Genomic DNA, 19,798 nt, shown 5'->3' with positions numbered 1-19,798 from the left:
AAGTCAAAATGAAACTAACCCAAGAAAAATTAGTAAATGTAAGGGCAAAAAACAGTAACTCAAAACTAAAAGGCTTCCAACTTCTTAACATGGTCACAGCCAACTAGAGGGGTCACTGTTTAAGTCTAAATAGTTCATACGTTTCTTTTTGTAGGTTTAATTTCTGAATTGGGCACCATCATGAGGTAGTAGCATCATAATAAAAGGGGGGAGCTTTTATTGCACAAAAAGTTGGAATCATTAATCTAACCTAACAATAAATTTCCTTTTTGAAGGCCAACTGATAGCAAGGGCCCATGATGAATCTTCTCTTTTCTTTTTCTATTCCTGAAATTAATCCCTCCTTTCTTCGTTTTGTTTGGCTAACTTTACCGCTATTAGTTTCACTTATATTTTTCTTTATTTATATGCCAGTGCTTCCAAATTGTGGACTGTATTTGAAATAAATTCGTGCATTTCACTTGGAGAAATTATATATGGGCAAGGGGGGAGGGAGTATGACCCCAGGGAAAGAGATGGAGCTTTCAAATTATTAATGGTTTTTAGTGCTCAGAGTTGGACTGGTCTTGGTCCAATTCCCAGAGCAAATAATGAAAACTGCGTCAGAAGAGAGAGCAAACCTGCATTGCATACATATCAATATTTGGTTTTATTCATTCAGAGAGGCATTTCTCCTCCATTTCCACCAAGGTCACACAGACAGAGTCTTTGGTTCCTCTCCCAATGCCTTTTTTTCTCTGTATTCATTCAGACCAACCTTTGGATTCTGTGACAGAGTGAAAATTATAAAGTCGTACATAGTAATGCATAAAATTTGCTTTTACTAATTTCAAATATGCAATCTTACGACACATAAAACAAAAAGAATGGCTAAGCCCAAGATAAAGGGATTAAACTAAGCACATAGAATATTACACCACATACACTCTGCACCTTCTTTTGAAGCAATTTTGGTGATATTTTATGTTCAAAACCTCACAGATCCAACCCATATCACTAGATTCCCCATCTGTAAAGCTAGTTCATGGGAGAGAGAAATATGGAGATTGTATCCCTAGGGTAGCAGACTCAAAGCAAATTATGTTTCCCTTCTTGGCTTTAACGAACTACATCAAGGTAAAGTAAACAAACCAGTTTCTCTTGTATCCTGAGAGATTTATTCTCATGATGGTTTTCTACATGGATCAAATTAGATAAAGGCTTTCTTGTTTCCAATGTAAGATGTACACCCTTTAACTATTCTTATTACTCCTATTCAAGTTCCTCCACAGTGAAAGCGAGGGTCAGGTTCTGAGTTCTGACTTAGGGAGGCCCACAGTTAGAAGATGATGATATGACTTTCACATGTAGATTTCTTTCTGCTTTCAAAAGTCTTACTGTTACATTCATCTGCTTCTTCAAGGAGACCATCCCAACCACAAATTATTTGCAACTGATTACACTCCATACCAAGTATCCAGAAACAAGATCAGTTTTCTTTTTCTCCTGATTCCAATCTGGCAAATATGGTTCTACTGAATTGAAAACTACTGAAATATAGGCATTTTGTTACCTCCTTGGTTCCTCAAAGCTTTTTCAGAGTGTTCAACTCCTAAGCTTTTGGAGACTCCTCATTCATCACTTTGAGAATGGATGAAGAGGAATCCCCTAAAGAGAACCCAACTGTTGATACTCAGTCCCTTACCATCAAGATTGCAAATTCGGGCGGTAAGAAACTGGGTAAGGACATTTTCTCCACTGTTCTTCCTTCAGGTCAGCAGAAATTGGTAACAGATTCAGCCACATCATCACCATATAACTCTCCTTCACTCATCTCTCCTCCATCTTCTGCATTTGTTTCAGCATTGCAATCGCCTTACATCTCCCCAAGGGCCACTTTAGTTACAAATCCAAGTGCTCAAGAAAACCTCATTGCTCCCACCATTTTAGTTGCTAATCCAAACCAAGAAACTCCTATTGCTCCTACCTCAGTTGCCCACCCATCCCCGCCAGTCTCATACTGCGGTTCACAGTCCGATGATGTTCCCAGCACCTCCTACACTCCACCTCCAGAAAGATATGATTTTTCTGATGACCCCACCGACACAAAGCTCAAAATTGTCACCTGTGTCCCTGTTTCAGGACCAGAGACTGATCCCAGGATATCCTTTTCTTTTCCTGTCCCTAGAATTTCTTTTGCCAAGGGCTCCATTTCACCTGCATCCAATGCCAAACTTAGGAGCTGTGATGTGTATATAGGATTCCACGGTCAGAACCTAAATTTAGCGCGCTTCTGCAAGTGGCTCAAGTCGGAACTCGAGCTTCAGGGTATTGCTTGTTTTATTGCTGATAGAGCAAAGTATGCAGATAATCAGAGCCATGAGATTGCTGACCGAGTTATATGCTCAGTAACCTTTGGCGTCGTAGTTGTCACCAACTGTAGCTTCTTCAACCATCTGAGCTTGGAGGAAATAAGATTCTTTGGGCAAAAGAAGAACTTGATTCCTTTGTTCTTTAATACGGATGCCAATGAAATTGCAAGTCTATTTAACCGAAATGCTGATGCCAAGAAATGTAAAGAGGTACTGGATGCAATACTAAAGTGTCATGAGTTTAAATTGGAGACAAATGAGGGTAATTGGAGGTCCTGTGTGTCGAAAGCAGCTGGGATATTAAGGGCCAAACTTGGTAGGAAAAGTGTTGCAGAAAAAACAGCAGAAGGGTTTGAAGAGTTCCCCTTTCCGAGGAATAAAAGTTTTGTGGGAAGAGAGAGAGAAATTATGGAGATAGAGACTACTCTCTTTGGCTGTGGGGATTCCTTTGAGCAAGAAAGTGTGGTCCCAAGTGTCAAAGGAGGAACACCAGGACAATCTGAAGGTCTAGCTGATGATGAAAGTGAAGCTGATGCTAGCAGAGGCAAATATATAAATCTAGAGATAGGAAAGAACAATGAAACCAATAAAGAAGCTTGGGTGGAACCAATTATTGGAAGAAATTCGCTGAAGAGACTTAAGTACAGAAAATCAAGAAGCGGGAAGGACAAGAATTTGGGGGCCAGTGTTGTGTGCATAAATGGCGCCCCTGGTGTTGGAAAGACTGACCTTGCTTTGGAATTTGCTTCCAGGTATTCACAGAGATATAAGATGGTCTTGTGGGTAGGGGGTGAAGCTCGCTACTTTCGACAGAACATATTGAACTTGTCTCTAAATTTGGGCCTGGATGTGAGTGCAGATGCAGAGAAGGAAAGAGGGAGGATAAGGAGTTTCGATGAGCAAGAATTAGAAGCATTCAAGAGAGTTAAAAGGGAGATATTCCGTGACATGCCATATTTACTAATTATAGATAATTTAGAGACTGAGAAGGAGTGGTGGGAAGGGAAGGATCTTCATGATTTAATACCAAGTAACACTGGTGGTACCCATGTCATTATCACAACACAGCTCAACCAGGTAATGAACGTTGATCCCTTGCAGCTTCAGCCCTTGCCCACATCCGATGCCATGATATTGATAAGGGGAAGACGTAAAAAGGAGTATCCAGCAGGAGAGGTGGAATTCCTCCAAAAATTTGATGAGAAACTTGGGAGGTCGAGTTTTGGTCTTTGGGTGGTTGGTTCCTTGCTATCAGAGCTTGCAATTTTGCCGTCTGCTCTATTCGAAGCAGTGAATCAGGTTCCAGTTGAAGAAGCCACAACTTGCTCTAATTTGTCCGTTCCACATCAACAGTTCTGCAGAACAAATCCATTTCTAATGAAAACACTGGTTTTCTGTACAGCCCTCTTGCAGCAAAGCAACGATAGCAGGGACTCCCTTGCCTCAAGAATGCTTCAGGTAGGAGCATGGTTTGCTCCAGCGCCCATCTCGGTGAATTTACTGGCAGCAGCTGCAAAGAAAATTCCTGTAAATAGAAACAGATTCAAGATGTGGACAAAGTGCATGAAAGTTGCTCTATGCTTCTACTCGGGCCATTGCCTGACAAGCCAAACATGGAAAAGTGAAGAGGAAGCAGCACTACTTCTAGTTAAACTGGGTTTGGCACGAAAAGCCAACAGGCAGCCTGGATGCTGGATCCAATTCCATCCCATCACTCAGATCTTTGCTAAAAGGAAAGATGGATTAGTTGCTGCTAAAGCCAATGTTCAAGGTGCAAGGAAAATTGGAAACCCCCAAGTAGATTCTGACCATCTCTGGTCATGTGCTTTCCTTGTATTTGGTTTCAAGTCCGAACCACCAGTCATTCAGCTCAAGGCCATAGACATGGTTCTCTTCATTAGAAAGACAGCTCTTCCATTGGCAATTAGTGCCTTCACAACATTCTCAAGGTGCAACTCGGCCTTAGAACTCTTGAAGGTCTGCACAAATGTGCTTGAAGAAGCAGAGAAGTCATTTGTTTCTCAAATACAAGACTGGTGCCACGGATCTCTGTGCTGGAAAAAGAAGCTGCAATCCAACCAAAGAGTGGACGAGTATGTTTGGCAAGAGGTGACATTGTTGAAAGCTACCCTGCTGGAAGCTAGAGCAAAGCTGTTACTAAGAGGAGGTCATTTTGATAGCGGAGAGGATCTCTGCAGAACCTGCATTAGCATCCGAACCGTAATGCTGGGTCATAACCATGCTCAAACTTTGGCTGCTCAACAAACATTAGCTAAATTAGTAAGGATGAGAAGCAAAATATGATCCCAAACTCTACAGAAAGCCACACTTTTTTGTGGCTCAGTTTTGTTTACTGTGACCATGCAATTCACTCTGTTAGTTTATGTAACATAGAAATCATCCATTATCAAGTATTTTTCACCACATCAGTTCAAGACTTCTTTCGTTTCAGCAATTTACTGATTTCGTCTAGAAAATTTAACCAATGCCACACAATCAACCTACAACATTTGCAGTATCCTTCCTGCCAGAGACGGAATAGACATGTCTAGTGTTGTTCTAGTTGGATGAACCCATGTCTCATGGCATTTGATCACTCATTTACTACGCATTAGTTCTGTCTCATTAAGCAATTAAAAAGATAGTCATTTTAGTTATATTCACAACCCTGGAAGAAAAAAGGCAAATCAGCCATTAAAAATAGGATATTGTTTAATTTTCTCAAAACAAAAAGTTCATCTTAGGAGAAAAAGAAGGCGACTGGAACAAATAAAAATGGACAATATTGTTCATTGAGACAATCTTCAAAATAAAACACAAAACCGGAGGCAACAGATTTTCCTGTAAACCTTTGGAACCAGTAGCTACCTTACAAAGAAAAACTCTGCAAATTCAACAAGAACAACAAACCCAGTGTAATCCCGTATAGTGGGGTTTGGGGAGGATAATGTATACCCAGACCTTACCCTATCTCAAACACTATCTCAAAGACACACACACACACACACAAAAGAACCAAACAATTTTTCAGTATCTCTTCCTTAGATCAGTACTGCACACCAAATGTATCTTATGAACACAACTCTCAAGTCAAAAATCAACCTTGAAATCAACAAAAACACAAAAATGTAAATCAATTAATGTTGGTGAGTCAGTGAAATTTGCGAGGGCAAAATCAAGTTCTTCTTTCAGCATTCGAAATCAAGCCAGTCGAAACGGCGTCGTCCTCATCCACAAACAGCCCTTCTGGATTCCTCAATAAGCCATGAATCACTGTCACCAAAAATCCTACCGCTACACCAATGAGCAAAGTATTTAAAATTCCTGTGAACCAAGCAGCAATTGCAGAAACAATTACGAGACCCGAAATCACGGCTAGATCGCTAATTTGGTGTCCTAGAACAACCATGGGATCCTCCCGGAAGAACAGAAGAATCAACCACATTGCAAAAACCAAACCGGCGAAAATCAACGAAAAAGGTGAGCCAATAAGTGAAGCGGCTGAGCAAGCAGAGATGACAATGGCATAGTTGATGGAGAAGTACTTGAAATTCCGGCGAATGCGAATTGCAGCATCGGAGAAGGATGCCGGAAGATCGACAGCGCTAGCTCCGGCGAGGAATTCAGGCCACGGTCGACTACGAGAGAGAAATGTAAAGAGATTGTGAATAGATCGGTTAACGACGTCACCGCCGGAAATTGGGATGGTGGTGTAGGTTGCCGTGGCCGTGGCGGTCGCGGCGGTGGTTGTTGCTGATGGCATATTTGTGAATTGGGTTAAAAGTTTGACCAGGTTGTTTTGACCAATACACTAACTACTCATGGGTGCACCTCGTGATGTGTCAGTTTAAAGACGGAAATTTCGTGATTGATAGTAGTAAAATAATAATGGAAGGTTTAAATAATCTTCTTTTCTTATAGCATTATTATTGTCCCCAAGAGCGGGTCAATAAAATATTTTTGAGTAATCCGTTATAACGTTGACTTTCTTATGTTTACTGTTACGCGGCGTCTTTTTGAGATTCCTTCCTTGAAAAGCGACATGGCTTAGCAATCGATGTTCGTTTAGTTACTATCCTCCAATTGGGGTCCCCTTCGTACGCTAGACGAGATTGTCAGTGACATTTGGAAAAACCAATGTCAAAAGTAATTGAGACAACAGAAAAAGAGAATTTAGAATGAAAGAAAACTTGATTGCATTAATGAAAACTATTACAGAAAAGCAACATGGTGTCGAGGGGGAGAGATACCAGTACAGAGAATTGTTTGCTTGCTAGAAAGTTTGATTACTTGATCCCCCTAATAGTGCTTAAAAAAATAAACCAAAGTTATAAGACTTGACCTAACTAAGCTAGAGAGACATAATGAAAATACATGGAATAAAACTACTCTATATTTACATTGAAAAGGATTTAGGTTCCTAAAAAGTAGAAGCAGGTCCTTTGGCAGTAACCTTGACTTTAGAATCAGAGTCTGCGTGCGCGACGCTATTTTCATCTGCTTGCGACTGGGCGCAGGTGAGAACTATCGGTGGGGCAACATAGGCACATGCGCGCTTGTCACTTAGCGCGGCCAAGACCACGTGGAAGACCATAGCGCTAGGCGTTGGGAGGCTTGCTAGGACGTCATGGGGCATGTCCAAGGAGTTATGGGGCATGGCTGGAAAGCATAATCATCGATTAGGCTCTTGTAGGCTTTGAGGTTTGTTCCCCTCTCCCAAATATTCTCCTCTGCATCACAGCCTTGCCATTTCACCCAGAATTCTTGATGATATTTCCTTGAAGCATGAACCACTCGATCATCGACAATAGCTTTTACCCGCCTTTTCCCGGTTGAATTAGGGCCTCAAATACTGGGTACTGTGAGTTGACTCCGTGAAGGATCCTCCACGTCTTCCCAAAAAGGTTTCAGAAGACTGGCATGGAAGATTGGATGAATCATCCACTAGGCTGGGGTATCCACCCGGTATGCGACTTTCCCAATGTGCTTCTCAATGGACAAGGGTCCAATGTATTTTTGCAATAGACGAGGATCATGGACCCTTGCAAACAAGTATCTCTTTGGGATTTTCACCATCACTTTATCTCCTACTTGGTATTCATCTCCTCCTTGGTATTCAACAAAGCGACGATTTTGATCAATATACTTCTTCATCCGCTTTTGGGCTTTTACAAGATAGCTCCGCACTATCTCTAAATTTCGCTTTCACTCATTCGAGAAACTAGCAGCTTGAGGAGATTTTGACATGTTTGGGCATTCACAGTGTGTGGGAGTAGCAGTGGTTGTCCGGTAACAATTTCAAAAGCGCTCTTGTTTGTACTAGAGCTCTTTCGTGAATTGAAACACAGTTGAGCAACATCTAGAATTTTCACTCAATTCTTCTGCGATCCGGTAATAAAATGGCGGAGAAATTCCTCCAGCATGCCATTGAACCGCTCCGTCTCGCCATCAGATTGCGGATGAAAACTTAAATTGTGACTCAATTTGGACCAGAGGTACTTAAAGAGCTAAGGCCAAAAGTTGCTAGTGAAGCGAGAATCGTGATCACTACTGATGTCTTTAGGTAGGCCCCAATACTTGACAACATGAGAGAAGAATAGTTGAGCTGTATCTTCTACTGATATTATTGTGGGGCTGCTATAAATGTAGCATACTTGGAAAACCGATCCACCACAACTAAGATAGTTGTAGGATCTCCGACCTTTGGCTATCCAGTGATGAAATCCAGTGAAACGCTTTCCCAAGGTCTCTTTGGAACAGGTAATTTCTTTTAGAGTCCTGCTTGTATCAAGAGGTCTGACTTATCTTTCTAGAATACTAGGTAAGTCTTCACATCCTGAGCAACATCATCATCCATTTGAGGCTAATAATAAGCACGACGCAATAACGTCATGGTGTGTTCTTCACCTAGATGACTGGACCACAAAGTATCGTGGCATTCCATTAGAAGAGTTCTTCGTAGATCTCCTCCTTTAGGAACATAAAGTCGGTTCCCTTTCACCTTCAAGAACCCATCTTCCATGTAGAACTAGCAAGTCTTGCCATGTCCTACCAAATCGACCAAATACTATGCAGCAGGATCCTTTGGGAGTAGATCTTGTATCTGGTCTCTTATAGTGGTGGCAACTTTGCTCCCCCTTAGGGTGGAGAGTAGGCACGTTGATGCTAAGACAACCCTCCGACTGAGCGCATCAGTAACCTGGTTAGTCTTCCCACTTCAGTACTCTAGGTTGAAGTGAAATTTTGCTAGGAAATCCTGCCATCTGGCCTGGCAGCCAATCAACTTTGGCTGGGTCAGGAAATGACTAAAAGCTAGGGGTGGTCATCGCTCGGTTCGGTTCAGTTATGAATATTATTGGTTTAGCATATCGATTATCGATTAACAAATTTAATAAACGATAACCGAACCGATAAGATATCGGTTATCGGGTATCGGTCAATCGGTTATCGATCACTATCGGTTCGGTTATCGGTTTACCTGATAAGATAACTCAATCTAGAGTTAAGCAAAAAAGAGAAGACAATTCACTGGAGTTAAGCAAAAAAAGAGAAGAATTCACATATAGTATACTATCCATTTCTGTGTTTTTGTCCAGTGACCACAACTGGAATAGTCTTCAATAACAGTTATCCAAATACATTAATAATAATACAAAGTAGTAGCAATTTCACCTTAAAATTAACAAGTCCAAACATATAGTACTAACAGTTCAAATTCAAGTTAACAAGACAACAATTACTCAATCCTTATAGGCTTCACCAAAAAATTAGTGGATAAATACTTATCAAACTGCACCAATTCCCAAAAAATGTTTCAAGGCATTAGCTGCCTCGTCCAATATGATAACAACAGTAGTTGATTTAGAATAATTATTTCACACAATACCTGTACTTCCACAAGCGATGAAGCCCTCAAACAGTCCAAGATAAACTGGATGTTGTTTGTCAAATGTCTAACCTGAAAAAAGAAACCATCAAGCAATCGCTATATGAAGATGAATTTTGTTATAGAAATTAAAAGCCTAATGTATAAGACTAAAGACATACACTAGAAGTAACTAGTAAGGTATATGAAGAATGAATACGAAGCAACTGGAGAGTGTGGCTGAGAAAGAATAGGAGAGAATGAACTGAAGCCCTAGCATATGTATATACTTAAGGTTAATGTCATAATTTTATTAAATCATATTGGGCTATCGATTTACCCATCAACAAAATTGGCAAACCGAGGCCCGAAGCGATAATCCAATAGTGAAAAATTCTAAACTGTTACCTAACCGTTAACCCAATAACCCGATATCGATAACCCAATAAACAATTAACGGTTCGGGTTATCAGTTTTACCGATATATGCGCAGCCCTACTAACAACTATGTTGTCTGTCTTGACCACGAACTGGGATCCCAACAGATAGTGCCTCCAAAGGCGTAAGTAATGGACGACAACCAATAATTCTTTTCCGTGGGAGGCATAATGTCGTTCTGTATCCTTCAGCTTCCGGCTCTCGTACGCAACTAGATGCCCTTCTTGTAGCAAAACTCAGCCCAAAGCATAGTCGGAGGCATCCGTTTGTACTTCGAATAGCTTGGCCAAATCAAGAAGGGCCAAGACAGGGCTACTAGACATAGCCGCTTTCAATGCGTTGAAGGCCTCCTCTCGCTTGGGACCCCAATCCCAAGGCGTGACTTTCTTTAGGAGTATTGTCAACGACAATGCAATGAGAGAGTAATTCTTCACAAATCACCGATAAAAATTGCATAGGCCAAGGAACGCCCTCAAGGCGTGGATATCCTTAGGCAGGGGCCAATCAGTGACAACTTGAATCTTCTGTTGGTCCATCTTTATCCGCCATTCCTCGATGACATGTCCGAGGAAATCAATCTGCTTTTGGGCGAATGCGCACTTGGATAGATTCACATATAGTTCGTGCTCCCGCAGTCGGGCTAGGACCTTCCGCAGGTGCTACAGGTGTTCCTCCAATGTTTTGCTATATATCACAATGTCATCCAAGTAGACCACTATGAACTCGTCAATGTACTATCGGAAGACTTGGTTCATCAAAGTGCAAAATGTGGCTGGAGCATTAGTCAAGCCGAATGGCATTACTAGGAAGTCGTACGACCCATATCTTGTCACACAAGTCGTCATGTTCTCATCTCCCTCGGCAATTCAGAATTTTCAGTAACCTGTCTTCAGGTCTATTTTGGTGAACGCTTTAGCACCACCCAATCTATAAAACAAGTCGGACATTAGTGGGATAGGGTACTTGTTCTTCACGGTAATTTTGTTTAGGGCATGATAATCCACATAGAGTCGTAGAGTGCCATCCTGTTTCTTTTTGAATAGCACAGGGGACCCATAAGGGGACTTGGAGGGCACAATAATCCCCGTGTCTAGCATTTCTGTTAACTGGCTCCGAAACTCAGCGTGCTCAGGATGTGACACTCTGTAAGGTGCCTGGGCAGGTGGCTTCGCACTCGGTACCAACTCAATCTTATGGTCCACAGTACGCCTAGGCGGGAGTCTCTTTGGCATGTCCTGTGGCATGCGGTCTTCAAACTCCCTTAGAAACTCCTTCACAGGTGTAGGAATGGAACCCGAAGAGCGTTCAATATCTTCAACACAAAGAGTATCCAGGAATGTAGGTTCATGTCTTTTAACTCCCTTCTTCAACTGCAAGGCCGAGATGTTCTCCGCGACCATCTTTATGGTTGTACATGGGATAATGCTGGGCTTGGCCCCATTGGTTCCCATCATCATCAGCATATCTGCATAAGGTACATGAATGGTGTTGGTTTGCCTCATGAATTCACACCCCACTATCAGCTCGAAGTCATCTATGATTACCACGCGCAAGTTGAATTTTCCTTCATAAGGACCCAGCTTCACTGGCACTCCTTTGGCTATTCCGCCCAATGGTTGAGGCGGTGAGTTGATAGCCTTGACACGACCTCTACCCTTTACCACAACTAGACCAAGGTACTCTACTTGAGTTGAGGGTAAGTAGTTGTGAGTAGCGTCTGTGTCTATCATCGCCCGAATGGGCTTGTCATTTACTTTCATCTCGACGAATATTAAGGTCTTCTCTTGATTAAGAGGAGTCCCCTCACCCGCCTTCTTTTTTCCCTTTCTTTGTGGTTGGGCTTGGGTCATTCTTTTTACGAATGCCAGCACTAGTTCCTTCTAAGGCCTCATAAATAGAATAAATAAGTGCACTGAAGGCACCTATTTGTTCTGTCTGGTCAGCATCATCTGTGTCGTCATCCGTCCCATCATCAAAAGTTTGACGGGAGTTTATCTGTGCATGTGGGCATTCATTGTTCCAATATGGCCCGCCGCAATGACGACATCCTGAAGGGGGCTTCCTCCCCCGATCTATGTTGTTAGATGCAACACTATTGCTGCCTGAGGAAGGAGCCTTAGATTTAGTTGCGCTCCAATCTCCTCCACTTCTGCTAGGGCTACCATTGCTAGGCTGGCCCCTTCCGTATCCCCCTCGGACAGGTAGTTAAGGCCTACCTTCCGAGCTTTTTCTTGATAGTCCCCAAGGCACTCCGCTGCTTGGATTGCCTTGTGTAAAGTGTCTACCCTTTGTCTTTGTAGCTCCATACGGGCATAAGGTTTCAAACCTTCCAGGAATGTGAAGAGTTTGTCTTTTTCTCCTATATCTCGTATGTTCAGCATGAGCGTGGAGAATTCCCGCACTGACTTGGTCTGGAGGAGCTCCCGTAGCTTTCTCCGTGCATGGTACTCAACTTTTTCAGGGAAGAACTGTAGGCGTATGGCTGCTTTCAATTCTACCCATGTCTCGAGAGTATCTTCACCAACCCTAATGGCTTCGTATTTCACCAGCTACCAGAGTTTAGCATCACCCTGAAGATACATGGCAGCAATTACTACCTTTTTAGCTTTTTCTAACTCCCCCACGGCATCGAAGTATTGTTCGATGTCGGAGATGAAGTTCTCCATTTCTTTAGCATTCCGAGCTCCATTGTATGGTTTTGGCTCGGGAATCTTCAGCTTTTGTGGCACAGGGGCGAGATTCACAACACCCCCGATCTGGTTTTCGCCTCCTCAAAGTAGGCCTTGAAGTGCAGCATTGACAACATTGAGCTGACCTATCAAGTTGTCTTTGGTTTGCTGCATGACAGTCACCCTGTCTGCCTCTTGTGCCCTATAGGCTAAATCCTCGGTACGCTCCTGTTGGAGGCCCTCGAATGTACCAAAAATTCCTGCTGCCTTTGTGGCTGCCGTTTGTTGGTGTCCTTTAGAGTCGCGACTGATGTTTTCTATGTCACATTCGGCCTGCCGCATCTTACGGTCTAGGTCGTCTAATCTTTGCACTAGGTTGGATCTTAGATCAAGCACCGTATTCACAATGGGTCATAATACGTCAATTGTCTCTTCGAGGGCCACAATGCGGTCCCCATGATTCACCATGGTTAGAAATGGTGGTAATGGAAATGTTTTCCCTCGTCCTATATAGAGCCTAGGCTGTGATACCAACTATTACGCGGTGCCTTCCTGAGATTCCTTGGAAGGGTGACGTAAGGCTAAGCAACCGATGTCCGTGTAGTCACTACCGCCAACTGGGGTCCCCTCCGTACCCTAGACGAGATTATCAGAGCCGTATGGGTAAACCAATGTCACAAGCAATTGAGAGAACAGTAAAGAGAATTGAGAATGAAAGAAAGTTTGATTACGGTAATGAAAGCTATTACAGAAAAGCAACACAGTGTCGAGGGGGAGAGACACCAGTTCAGAGAATTGTTTCCTTGCTAGAAAGTTTGATTGCTTGATTCCCCCCTAATAGTGGTTAAAAAAATAAATCAAAGTTACATGACTTGACCTAACTAAGTTAGAGAGACATAATGGTAATACATGGAATAAAGCTACTTTATATTTACAATGAAAAAGGACTTAGGTTCCTACAAAGTAGAAGCAAGTCCGTTGGCAGCAATTAGCATCAGAGTTTGCGCGAGCGGCACTATTTGCATCTGCCTGCGGCTGAGCGCCGGCGAGGGCTATCGGTGGGGCGACATAGGCACAGACACGCTTGTCACTTGGCGCGGGCAAAACCACGGGATTGACCATGGCGCTAGGCGTTGGGAGGCTTGCCAGGACGTCATGGGGCGCGTCCAAGGTATCATAGGGCATGGCTGGAAAGCCGCCGATAACATTACGTGTGATTGGTATTAGAGACGTTCTTGTCAATTATTTGGTTTAGCTCTAGGGCTTTATTTCAGTAAAAACTAAGTAGAGAAATGCTCAAGTACCACGAAATATTGATACGTCCCTGCTTCCGAAATTAAAATTTTCCCCCGCATGCTTTTGCACTTTCTGTAATTTCTCTCTTCCTCATTATTCCATCTATTTCTAAATGTGCTATTATTTGATAAAAAACTTGCATAAATACAGAACAATACGTATAAATGAAATTACCATGAATATTGTAGCTTTCTCACATTCTTCTCTCGTTCAGACCCACATGCATGCCCGTTTCTTCTTCAACTCTCGAATTGTTTACCTTGAAAATGGTAATTACAATTAAATTTAATTTTGTGGTTCTAAAAATACGTGATTTATTTTAATGCTAGTTGTTAGATGATAGATGCTAGGTGTGAGTTAGGAGAAAGAGGTAAGAGCTTAAAGACGGTGTGTAACGCAATCCGAATGGCCGTGAATCGGGGCCTCGAGCTAGCCTGAGCTGGGCCTCGAAGTCGAGCTGATGATCTCGATCAGGGATGATAGATGGAGAACTAACAGTTCTGGGAGCCTTGATGGTGGCTCTTTACGATCAATGAAGAATAATTAATAGAACCCCAATAAATATAAGCAATAAAATCAAAGGAGAGACAATGGAGAATGTTTAAGTTAAAGAGGAGAGAATGTTCTTGTTCTTGTATTGAATATCGTGTGCGCAAGAAATGACAAGGGTGCCCTTTATATAGGAGGAGGAATCCCAACATAGTACATGTGCATTTGTTACAAAGATATGCGGCTGGTACAGCCATTTAATATCACGGTACGGACTTGTACTATCCTTGTAGACCTGGTCAACTCTAACCACGTGCTTTGGGAATTTCCCTCTTGCCCGACATAACCACCGATTTGCGCTGCCCCGAGGTCGAACATAGGGAACCCTTGGGGCCGAACCTCGAGCTGCTCCTCGAGCCTTCTGGCGACGAGCTATAGAGCGTTATAATGATCATAAAATTGGACTCTACGATTTTAGTCGTATACGCGAATTCACTATTCATACGACGCTATTTGAAATATCCAAAAGAGAAGATGAAATAAAATTTTATTACACTTTGTTCAGATGTAAAATATCGTAAATTCCATTTTTCTTTTCCTCGGTTGCTCTGTTTTTTGAGGTTTCAACCTAGAAATTAAGAAGATATGATCCAACTAAGTTTCCTGAACATAACTTTTTTTTATTTTCTCCAAAACATCATGAGGTTAAACTGATTTTTCTGCATTTTTAGATAAACTATTGGTATTTAATTTATAATATTATATCATATTGGTTAATATTTTATTGGATAAAATTGAAGCTTGTTTATGATGAAAATGCTAAAAAGAAAAAAGAAGCCCTAGGAATGGCACCATAAAAATGGTTGTTTCGGCAGCAAATAAAAAGTAAAAGTATAAATTTTAATAAATTAAAAAAATATAAATTGTTATTATTTCCTTGAAAGAAAAATAAATATATTTTAACACCAGCTTGCTAAGTGGGCGTGCGCTCAATTATGCCTATGTAAATTTAGTTTACTAATTATTTTTTCAAAAAATTCAGTAGTAAACTTTCTCATTCTTTATAAATTTTATATTTTTAATTATTTGTAATCAAAGTGGCAGCAAAATATTTCAGCATTTTAAAGAGAGATAAAAGGATACCAAGATTGCATTTATATTATCTTATGTTATAGAACTTGATTCTGTGTTTCGAGGTCTTCAAAACCTCATTTTATTGCTCATCGATTTGCGTGTGCAGTCCGGACGTGTATCCGGAAAGCTTTTATGTGAAGAATTGATGAAATAAAATATTTTGGCCTAAAAGTTGATTTTCGTTGACTTCGATCAACGTCTTGGGTAAACAGATCCGGACCCGTATTTTGACGATCCCGGTGGGCCGTAGTAAAATATGGGACCTGAGCGTATGCCCAGAATCAGATTCGAAGGTCCCAAGCCCGAGTGATGAATTTTTGATGAAAATTGTACGACTGAAAATCTAATGATTTAAAGAAATTGATTAATGTTTGACCTCGTTGGTATCGGGCCCGTATTTTGGTTCCAAAGCCCGATATAAGTTTAATATAATATTTAAGTCATGACTGTGAAATTTGGTGAGTAACGGAACTGATTTGACGTTATTCGGATCTTTGGTTGAGAAAATAGAAGTTTGGACACTTTCATGAAAATTTCATGCAATTCTAAATTCGTAGTTCTAGATGTTATATTGGCGATTTGATCGCGCGAGCAAGTTCGTATGATGTTTTAAGACTTATGTGCATGTTTGGTTTTGTGACGACCCGACCGGTCGTCTTAAGAATTAACGCCCCGATCCCCCATTAACTGCTTCCCCTAAGTTCATTTCTGCTATTTTGGTTTGCCGGGATGTTCGATGTTGAGTTTCGGAGAGTTTTGGGACACTTAGTCCCTAAATGAGAGCATAAGTGTGGAAAAGTGGTCCGTAGTCAGAACAGTATGAAGACGACCTCGGAATGGAAATCCGATGGTTCCGTTAGCTCTGTTAGGTGATTTCGGGGTTGGGAGCGTGTTCGGAATGTATTTTGGAAGCCCGTAGCTCATTTAGGCTTGAAATGCCGAAGTTTGAATTTTTGAAGTTCGGGTCCGATAGTGAGTTTTTGATCCGAGGGTCGGATTGGAATTTCCGGAAGTTGTAGTAGCTCCGTCATGTCTTTTGGGATGTGTGTGCAAAATTTCAGGTCATTCGGACGAGGTTTGGTTAGGTTTTTGATCGAAAGCGTGTTTTGTTGGAATTTGAAGTTCTTAGGCTTGAATCTTTGATTAATTCGGGTTTCCGGCGTTGTTTTAGGTGTTTTTAAGATTGGTACAAGTTCGAATAAGGTATTAGGTGGTATTGGTGCTTTTGGTTGAGGTCCCGGGGGCCTCGGGATGATTTCGGGTGGTTGATGGAAAGTTTTGAAGTTGAATGGGCTGCTGAAGTTCTGGTACTTGTCATAACCGCACCTGCGGTTTGGGTTCCGCAGGTGCGGAGCCGCAGAAGCGGTCGGCCCATCGCAGATGCGAAATTTGGACTCCTCAGCTTTTCCGCAGGTGCGGAAGGTTTGACCGCAGATGCGGTTCGCACCTGCGAGATTTGTACCGCAGAAGCGGAATCTGGTCTATTAAGTGAAAATCGCAGAAGCGGTTGTTTTTCCGCATAAGCGGGACCGCAGAAGCGGAAACACCTGTTCAGAAAAGGGAATTTCGAGGGTTAAGTTTCAAAAGTTGGAAAAATCAATTGAGAGCTCGGGAGAGGGCGATTTTGAGTGGGTTTTGAAGTGAAGATCATTGGGTAACGTTTTCTTAATCCCTTTTAGTTGTATTCCATCAATATATAGCTTAATCCATCATCTAATTTCGAATTCGGCATCAAAATGGGAGAAAACTTCTTAGACTAAACCATTGAGTTTTGGGTGAGCATTTGACCTCCGATTTGGGAGATTTTTATATGGTTAGACTCGTGAGAGTACGAGGGTTCTGAAAATGTGAAAATTATTCAGTTCTGAGATGTTGGTTTGAAGGGCATTTTGGTCATTTTACCTAATTTCACGTTGTAGCTTTGAATTAAATAGCGAAACCAGTTGTTTGCGATGTTATTTACAATGTGTAATTGAATTTGAATAGATTTGAGCCATTTGGAGTCGGATACTCGTGGCAAGGGCGTGGTTTCTTGTGATATTGAGCCGGTTTGAGGTAAGTGGCTATTCTAACCTTGTGTGGGGGACCTTTCCCCTTAGGATTGTTACTTGATATTTGAGTGCCTTGTACGTGAGGTGACGAGCGCGTACTTGAGCCGATTGTTGAAAAATCCTGATTTTATTTAAGACATTGAGATCGAGTTTCTTTCATATTTGCTTTACTGTACCTGCAATTATAACCTGTGCTAGATTAGAGAAGCATGTTTAGTTGATTTAACCTGCCTAATTGCTTAAGTTGCCTTGACTGTATTACGGGAAGCATGCTAGGCTAGTACTATCTGTTGTTTGTCTTTGTACTTCATTCCTTGGTATCTTCTGGCTGTGATTGCGCATTTATATTGGGACTACGGATGTGGGATTCCGGTAGCGCCCCCCTTGTTTGTTTACTTTGGGACTACGAGTTCGATTCCCGGTAGATCCCCCTGCACTTTTACTTTGGGACTACGGGTTAGATTCCTGATATATCCCCCTGCACATTGATGGTTGGACTACGGGACGGTATCCCGGGAGATCCTTCGGTTTGGCACATGAGTTGGACTACGGGACGGTATACCGGGAGATCCACCGGACGGTTGAGAAAGGACTACAGGACGGTATCTTGGGAGATTCTCATTGTTACCTTGGTATTGAGTTGTACTTATTCCGTGGTTGTTCCGTTCTTTGTATATTTGATATTGCCTTGTTTAACCTGTCTTATCTCACTGTTGTATTCATTATTATTGTCAGTTTCATACTGTTAATTTATTATTATATTTTATCTCAGTAGGGCCCTGACCTTCCTCGTCACTACCCAACCGAGGTTAGGCTTGGCACTTACTGAGTACCGCTGTGGTGTACTCATGCCCTTCCTGCGCATGTTTTTCATGTGCAGATCATCCAGGTACCTCTACTCAGGCGCACTATCCTTGAGGCGAGGAGATACACGGAGACTTCGAGGTATATCTGCAGCGTTCGCAGACTGAAGAGTCTTCTTCCTTATTCTAGTTGTAGTGCTTTTTTTCCTATCATACTTTGATGTAGACATTCTGTAGATTAGAGTACTTATGGTAATTCAATAAGCCTGTGTTTCCCGTGAGTTTCCGGGTTTTGGGATTTGAGTTGTAGACTTCCTCATATCTTTAGAGTTGTATAGGCCGGGTGGCCTTATTTTCAGTTGATATTTTTTTCCATATGTTCAGTTTAATTAATGATTCCGCAAGTTAAATTGTTATTTCCGCACTGTTAGGCTTACCTAGTTGTAGGAACTAGGTGCCATCACGACATGTTCATGGAGGGTGAACTAGGGTCGTGATAAGTTGGTATCAGAGCTCTAGGTTCATAGGAGTCACGGAACACAGGCCGGTTTATTAGAGCCTCGCTGATCGGTATGGAGACGTTTGTACTTATCTATGAAGGGCTATGTAACTGTTTAGGAAAAATCTTCGTTTCATTGGAATTCCTTGTCGTGCGATATTTTGACATCAATTCTAAACTTCTGACTTCTATTCTCTCACAGATGGTGAGGACACGTGCCACTCGAGATGATCAGGCACCCGCGCCCCTTACTGCAGCCGTCAGAGGCCGGGGCCGGGGGAGAGGTCGAGGACGCGCACGTGGTGCAACCAGAGCACCTGCGCGAGCTGCCGCCGAGGTACCACCAGCAGATCCAGCCGGAGCCCAGGCACCTGGCACACCTACTACTGCCACTACTACTCCAGCGCTCCAGGAGACTTTGGCTCAGTTCATTAGCATGTACACCACCTTGGCTCAGGCAGGGTTTCTTCCCCTTGCTGCAGCCATATCCCAGGCCGGGGGAAGAGCACAGACTCCCGCCGTCCGCACTCCTGAGCAGCGAGTTCAGGTTGAGCAGGCTCCCGAGATTATTCCGGCACCGCCTGCAGTGCCAGTTCAGCCCGAGGATGGGTCAGCTACTTCAGAGAACGAGCAGCGGAGACTTGAGAGGTTCAAGAAGTATGATCCCCCAGTGTTCAGTGGATTAGCATCAGACGATGCCTTGGGATTTCTAGAGGAGTGTCATCGTATTCTTCGCACTACGGGCATAGCAGGGTTTCTTTCACTGCTTTTTAGCTTCGGGGAGCCGCCTACGATTGGTGGCGCACTTATGAGATAGACAGTCCAGTCGAGGCTGCTACACTGACTTGGACCCAGTTCTCGGATATGTTTATGAGAGAGTTTGTCCCCCAGAGTCTCAGGGATGCATGGCGCGCAGAGTTTGAGCATTTGCGCCAGGGTGCTATGACCGTTTCAGAGTATGCTATCCGTTATACCAGGTTGGCCAGGCATGCACCGGCTTTGGTTGCTACAGTTCGAGAGAGGGTTCGCAGGTTCATTGAGGGCCTTATTCCGCCCATCAGGTCTAGCATGGCTCGAGAGTTGGAGATGGACATTCCTTATCAGCAGGTAGTGAGCATTGCTAGGAGGATTGAGGGTATGCTCGCCAGGGAGCAAGGGGAGAGGGAGGCCAAGAGGTCTCGAGAGTCGGGTCACTACTCTGGT

General features: G+C 42.7%; 2 protein-coding genes across 2 annotated transcripts; one reads left to right on the top strand and one right to left on the bottom strand.

The window, feature by feature from the left end:
- The first annotated feature begins 432 nt into the window (after positions 1-432).
- Positions 433-4,806, top strand: LOC109206624. The gene has a single exon (XM_019369463.1). The coding sequence runs from the start codon at positions 1,629-1,631 to the stop codon at positions 4,653-4,655; it is 3,027 nt and encodes a 1,008-aa protein (XP_019225008.1). The 5' UTR covers positions 433-1,628; the 3' UTR covers positions 4,656-4,806.
- Positions 4,807-5,121: 315 nt separating this feature from the next.
- Positions 5,122-6,243, bottom strand: LOC109206626 (PRA1 family protein G2). Its single transcript, XM_019369464.1, has one exon. The coding sequence runs from the start codon at positions 6,112-6,114 to the stop codon at positions 5,527-5,529; it is 588 nt and encodes a 195-aa protein (XP_019225009.1). The 5' UTR covers positions 6,115-6,243; the 3' UTR covers positions 5,122-5,526.
- Positions 6,244-19,798: the final 13,555 nt, after the last annotated feature.

The sequence above is a fragment of the Nicotiana attenuata genome, unplaced genomic scaffold, assembly GCF_001879085.1.
Source record: "Nicotiana attenuata strain UT unplaced genomic scaffold, NIATTr2, whole genome shotgun sequence".
Taxonomy (NCBI): Eukaryota; Viridiplantae; Streptophyta; class Magnoliopsida; order Solanales; family Solanaceae; genus Nicotiana; species Nicotiana attenuata.
The sequence above is the reverse complement of the archived record's forward strand: the minus strand, read 5'-3'. Positions and strand labels throughout refer to the sequence as shown.